We start from the raw sequence: 6,384 nt of genomic DNA, 5'->3' as shown, positions 1-6,384 counted from the left end.
AACATCAGGTGTCAGATTAGCAGGAGAAGCAGCCGGCTGCCCCTTGGTCCTTGCTGACCTAGGAAGGACCGAACCTTCGCTCTGGCCCAACAGTCCCATGCTCGGGGGTCCTGGGTCTGCCCTGCCCCATCCCTGCCCCCACCCTTTCCCTGGCACTTTGGACTTGTAGCTGGGGATTTACAAAGGCTACCCTGCCCTCAACACAAGAGGCAGCATTGGGGAAGGTTTTATATACGTATGTAGCTTATATATGCTTTTAAAATTGAGGTATAATTTACGTACAGTAGAACTCACCCTTTTAGGGGCACAGCTCTGTACTTTTAGACAAACGCAGTCACATGACCACCACCGTCTGTCACCCCAGAAGTCCCAGCATGTCCCTGTCGTCAGCCACACCGCCACATCGGCCCCAGCCACCACAGAGCGGCTTTCTACCCCTATGGGTTTGCCTTTTCTAGAATGTCCTAGAAGGTCCCGGTGGGTAGCCTGTCACACGGGTGTCTCTCCCTCGGCATAACGCATCTGGTGTTTATCTGAGCTGCTGCGTGAACCGGCGTTGGTTCCGGCTGCTCCTGAGACGTGCCCGTCACAGCGGCAGCTCCTTCGCCCACTCCCGAGGAAGCACATTGGGTTGGTGGCACTTCTCTGTGACAGTAAATAAAGCCCCAGAAACACCGGTGCGGGTTTTGCGTACATTTCTCTGGGGTAAATACTGAGGTGCGTGATTGTTGAATCAGATGGCCAAGGAGCACTGAACTTCGTAAGATGCCGCCAAGGGGCGTCCAGGATGCAGCTCCCTCCCGCCCCCCCCCCTCCACTGCAACATGTTCATTGACAGATTTGCTGCCCTTGCACGGCCCTGGCCCTGTGGTTGTGTCTCAGATGGTTTCAGTCTGCGTCTCCCCAGGACAGGTGGAGTGGAGCATCTGTGCATGTGTTTATTTTCCATCGGAATATCTTCTTGGTGAAATGTCTTTTTAAAATCTTTTCCCTGTTTTTTTTTTTTTTTGTTTAATTGGGCGTTTCTTTGTTGTTGTTTTTTTTAATTATGGAGTCTTGAGAGTTCTTTGTAGATTCTGGATCTAAGCCCTTTATCAGCTGCGTGTTTTGTAAATATTTTTGTGGGAAGGCTTTGACTGCATTCCGTCTGGTGGCTGGGACTCGGTTGAAAGCTGGCGCCTCCTGAAACCCAGGAGAGGCTGAGGGAAGCCTGGGCTCCACCCATCCCCCACGTGTGTGTGTGTTAGGGGGGGCCTTTCTCTGACCCAGTACCCCATCCACTCCAGAGCACTAGTAGTGATGGTCCTCCCTGGGGAGCCCTGCCCCTGACCAGAGGCGACTGGGCGGTGTGTCCGAGGTCATGTGCTGCACCTTGCAGTGTCCCTGGGTGCTCTGTGTGGACAGGAGATGTCACCTGCAGGGGCCTTGCCAGATCAAGCTCCCGCCTGTGCATGGTGCCTCCCTGGCGACTGTCTCGCCCACACACTTATACAACCAGTGATAAGGTGGTTTCAAGACCCTAATCCACCCTGAGTGGCGGCTCGGCCCCACGCTCCAGACGCTTGCTGGCGGCCCAGCTGGTGGCCGTGTGGGAGCCGTGGGGGTCTGGATAAGGGGCACTCAGGCCTCTGACATCACCTCGGCCACCGTTGTCCTGCTGCAGGCTCTGCTCCCATACAAGGTCCAGTGGTGACTCCACTCATTTGCAAGAAGAGAGGGAGCGAGGACCCTGGAGGCCAGGCCCTGAGCGAGACCCTCTGGCCGGAGCGTTCCTGAGCCTGGCGGCATCCCAGTGGCACCCCCGAAGGCCCGGGCTCCCAGCCCCAGCCAGGCCGGAAGCAGACAGAGGTGCTCAGGTTTCAAGTCCCAGCAGGCCAAGAGTCTCTGCTTGGGCCCCCAGGACTGCCTGGCAGATCTGGGGGGCAAATCCGCAGCTCCGGGGAGCCAGGTGAGAGCGCGGCTCTCTGGAGTCCTCCAGGAAATGACCCCTGGAGCCAGGGAGGACACTGGCCTGATTGTGCCAAACAATGGACAAAGGAGGGCTGGAGTTTCCGGCCCAGGCCTTTCCCCACCTGCTTGTCTGGCCAGCCCGCGATGGGCTGGGCTATAAAGCCGGGCCTGCTAGGGCCAGGACGGAGCCAGGGGCTGAGGACAGGCATGGGAATGATGTCCGTCCTGCTGGGCTGGGTCCTGGCGCTCCTCTGGGTGTCCGCGGCTCAGGCCGAGGTCCTGGTGCAGCCAGACTTTGATGCCCAGAAGGTACAGGAGCCTTGGTGCGTGCCGCGGGTGGGGCTGGGGGCTGAGCCCCTGCTGGAGACAACAACAAGGGGGTGACAGTAACAGCTGCCTCTGGCTGCCGCACCTCAGGCCTGCAAACCCTGTAACTCGCTCTCATGTGACCCCGAAGCCACCTCGTGTGGGGGTGATTACTGAGCCATTCCACAGCGGGTACCGAGGCTCACAAGTGATGTGACTGGCCCCAGGGGAGTGCAGAACAGGGCTCTCGTCCAGCCCGGGCTCAGACCCAAGAGGTGGACACTCTGGGGACCCAACCGTGCAGCTTCAGGCAGGTCCCGCCCGGTTCCGGGTTGTCCGGCTTAAGACCCGCGCCGCCCGGGCCTGCGGTCACCCGGGCCTGCGGTCACCCGGCTGCTTCGCAGTTCTCAGGCCTCTGGTTCGTCGTCTCCATGGTGTCCGACTGCAAGGTCTTCCTGGGCAAGAAGGATCACCTGCTGATGTCCACCAGAGCGGTCACAGCCACCGCAGAGGGCAACCTCCACGTCCACATGGAGTTCCCTGGGTGAGCGCGGTGGGGACGGGGCGCCCCTGGCTGGCGGGGTGAACCCCGGCAGCTGCAGAGAGTGAGAGCGCTGTGCGCCCCCAGGGCTGAGGGCTGTCACCAGGTGGATGCCGAGTACTTGAAGGTGGGCTCCGAGGGGCACTTCAGAGTCCCAGGTAGGACCCGCCCCACCCGCCGTCAGGGGTGCCTGAGGCCGCTTCCCCATGGGGTGACATGGGACTGTCCCTGCATCCAGGGTCCCCTGCCTCCATCACCATCTGCTAGCTCCCCTCCCCTCCCCCTCCAAGCCGAGGCCGGCGTGGGCTGCGCGGCTGCCTGGGCCCTGTGCACTTCTCCTTGTCCTCAGTCCTAGGCTACCTGGACGTGCGCGTGGTGGACACGGACTACAGCGCCTTCGCGGTGGTCTACATCTACAAGGAGCTGGAGGGGGCGCTCAGCACCATGGTGCAGCTCTACAGTGAGGCGCGCCCCGGCCCCTGCCCCGCCCTCCCCTGGCCCTGGCCCCGCCCCTTCAGGACGCCCCAAGTCCTCCTCTGCTCCACCTGGTCTCACACTCCCGAGTCTGGGCCCTCGAGGGTCAGGGGTGCGTGGGGTGCGGGCGGCGGGATTCCACGGTGCTTTGGATGAGTAGTGGTCGACTGGAGGGGGCCCTGAAGGCCTCCCGAGGCTGGGGACTTGCATTTCCCCGTTGCCTGAGACCCTGAACCGGGGCTGAGAGCCTATTTTGTTTTAATTTCCGAGGAGATTGGCAGAGTGGGCCAGGGGCCCCCTAAGGTGGAGAGGCCAGGGCGAGGTTGGAGGGTGGCCTTGGGAGCGGCGGGAAAGGGTGCCCAAGTTTGGGCGGGGACCGGGGAACGTGGCTGGGGAGAGCAGCCGGGGCCCCCCGGCCTCCTGGACGCCTCGTGTGAATTAGGAAAGGGCAACCCTCGCGGCCGCTTCCCGTCCCCACTGGTCCCTCAGCCAGGCGGGCGCTTTGGGCCCCGCCCAACATGCCGCACCTCGGGTGCCAGACCTGCTGTCAGCCCTCAAGGGGGTGCAGTGAGGCCAGGAGACCCTGTCTCTCCGTCCCCTGCACCACCGTCAGCCACGGGGTTCACCGCGGCCCCTGCTCCGCCCCAGGCCGGACCCAGGAAGCGAGCCCCCAGGCGCTGAAGGCCTTTCGGGACTTCTACCCCACCGTGGGGCTCCCCGACGACATGATGGTCCTGCTGCCCAAGTCAGGTAGCGCCCGAGCCCCGCCCCGAGCCCCGCCTGCAGCCGCCTTCCGGACCCCCAGAGCGTGCAGGCGGGAGGCGGTCTGAGGGGAGACGGGCAGCTCCTCTAGCCACTCCTGCCCACAGCCCCTTCTTCCCCCAACACACGCCAAGGGAGAGGTTTTGGGGAGCCGGAGAGGGAGTCTTTTGGCCCCAGCCGCGGGGTGCCTGTACAAGATCGCAGGGTCCCGGCTGGCTGGGGGCTGCAGGAAGCAGTAGGCCGTCCCGGCCAGCTCAGCCTTTCACCGACTGTCCACCTTCCCACAGATGCGTGCTCCTCAGGGGCCAAGGAGGCACCCTGACACTTCTGGAGACCCGCCTTCTTCCTTCCCAGGTGGGGGACGAGGTAACTGCTCCCTCCCATTCTGCAAGGCCTGCGTGATCTGCCCCTGCTGCCTTCGATCCAAAGAACCCCGCCCCGCCCCATCCGCTTCTAATTGTTCTGCCTGGTTTGTCTGCTTCAGGCCTCAGCTTACACATCACCTCTTCCAGGAAGCCTCCCCTGATTTCCTAGGGCTGCCATTACAAATCACCACAAACTGGGTAGCTTAAAACAACACACAGTCTCTCACAGGTCTGGAGGCCACAGGTCCAAAATCAAGGTGTGGGCGGGGCTGGCTCCTTCTCGGGGCTCTCAAGGAGACCTTGTCTCTTCCAGCTTCTGGCGGTGCCGGCCATCCTTGGCGTCCCTTGGCTTGTAGACACGTCACTCCCATCTCTGCGTCCCTTGTCACATGCGTGTCTTCTCTCTGTGTGTCTGTGTCCAAACGTCCCTCTTCTTATTAGGATGCCAGTCATTGGGTGTAGGGCCCTCCCTAACCCAGGGCCATCTCATTCTGAGGTTCTTAACTAATTGCGTCTGAAAGACGCTATTTCTAAGTAGGATCGCACGCAGAGTTCCAGGCGGACTCGGGTGGGGAGATCATGTCCAACCAGAACATTCTGTGTCCCCATAGCCCCTCCTCGCCCAGGGCACAGGGCCTGCCTTGAGCCTTCTCCTCTCTCTCAGATGATGACGGAGGAACCACCACCTCTGTCATCGCAGGGCTGGGTCCCCGGGACCCCTAGGGACATGGCTGCAGGTGGGCTCTAGGGGAACACCTTCTCTCAAATAGACACTGGGAAACCATAGGGTTCTGTAGCCAAGTTCGTCGCGGAGAAGTCGAGAACCTAATCATAAATAACGGCTACGACATGACCGTCACCAGCGTCAGGAGGCCACCCTGTGACCTCTCCTGGCGGGACAGGCGTCGGCACAGTGGGGGCTTCCTCCTTATCCCACGGTCTATGCCGCCTGCACCCCTCAGGTCATCCTGCTCTCCCTGACTGTCCAGGCCATTTATCCAGTGGCATTGGGGACATTTGGGCTGCTTTGACTTTTCGTGGGTCCCAGCATCTCGGCTCTGTCTCCGACCACACGACCACACGACCACACGTGTGGTTGTTTGTTTCAGGAATGTTACCGGATGGGGGGAGGGGGCAGGGGAAGGAGGGAAATCGCCCCCGGAAGGTTCTGTCTGCAGAGTGTGAGCCCTTCTTTCTGGTCTGCGCTCTGCCTCCCAGATTATCTTAAAAAGAAAAAGCAGCTTTTGGGGTACAGGGCCTCATGGGGGCCTCAGGTGCTGTGGCTTTGCAGTGGTCATTCTGGAGCCTTCTTCCATGCCAGCCCCCTCACTGCCGGCCAGCGAGTGAGCGAGGCGCTGGGCAGTGCGGCTGGGTCCCCAGGATCCTGAGGAAGGCAGCCCGGGGCCTCCGGGGGAGCAGTGTGGAGCTGTGGGGGTGTTTCCATATTTTCAGAAATTTTGGTGGCAGAATTAGCTCACATGGGCCTCACAGTGATTCGTGAACTGGCGGGAGTGGTGCCCTACTGTGCGTTTGCGGCAGCTGGGGGCATCTGCGGAGGGCGGGTGGCGTAACCACGCCTTTCCTGTCTGTGCAGGGCGAGCCGGAGCAGCAGGCCTCGGCACGCCGAGGTGTCCAGACCCACGGCCCCTTCTTTTCCCCACGCCCTGGGTCACCCCTTCCTGCCCTTCCCCCACTCCCCATCCCCAGTCGGGTGTCTCCCTGGGCCTCCCCCTTCCCCAAAATAAACAGATTCTTCAGGCTCAAGGCTCGTCACCTCTTTGGAGAGGCCCCTAGGGATGGCATAGTGGGTCCCACCTTGACCCTGGACTTCTAGGGAAACTGAGGCGGGGAGGTGGGTGTGAAGGGGACTCTGGTTGCCGGGCTCCTCCAGGCTGAGGGACTGGAGCCTCCAGCTGAGCTTAGCACCTGCGGGGGGGCTGCACCCCCAGGCAGCATCTGGCACCCCGACCCGGCCCTTTTGGGTTC

At 61.7% G+C, this 6,384-nt stretch overlaps 1 protein-coding gene across 1 annotated transcript; it reads left to right on the top strand.

The window, feature by feature from the left end:
- Nucleotides 1–2,163: 2,163 nt before the first annotated feature.
- On the top strand, nucleotides 2,164–4,355 carry LCN15 (lipocalin 15). The gene is made up of 6 exons (XM_006918118.1): nucleotides 2,164–2,259; nucleotides 2,661–2,800; nucleotides 2,885–2,955; nucleotides 3,147–3,257; nucleotides 3,920–4,021; nucleotides 4,321–4,355. The coding sequence occupies exons 1-6, from the start codon at nucleotides 2,164–2,166 to the stop codon at nucleotides 4,353–4,355; spliced, it is 555 nt and encodes a 184-aa protein (XP_006918180.1).
- Nucleotides 4,356–6,384: the final 2,029 nt, after the last annotated feature.

The sequence above is a fragment of the Pteropus alecto genome, unplaced genomic scaffold (assembly GCF_000325575.1).
Source record: "Pteropus alecto unplaced genomic scaffold, ASM32557v1 scaffold67, whole genome shotgun sequence".
Classification (NCBI taxonomy): Eukaryota; Metazoa; Chordata; class Mammalia; order Chiroptera; family Pteropodidae; genus Pteropus; species Pteropus alecto.
Note: the sequence above shows the minus strand (reverse complement) of the source record. Positions and strands in the feature narration are given on the sequence as shown.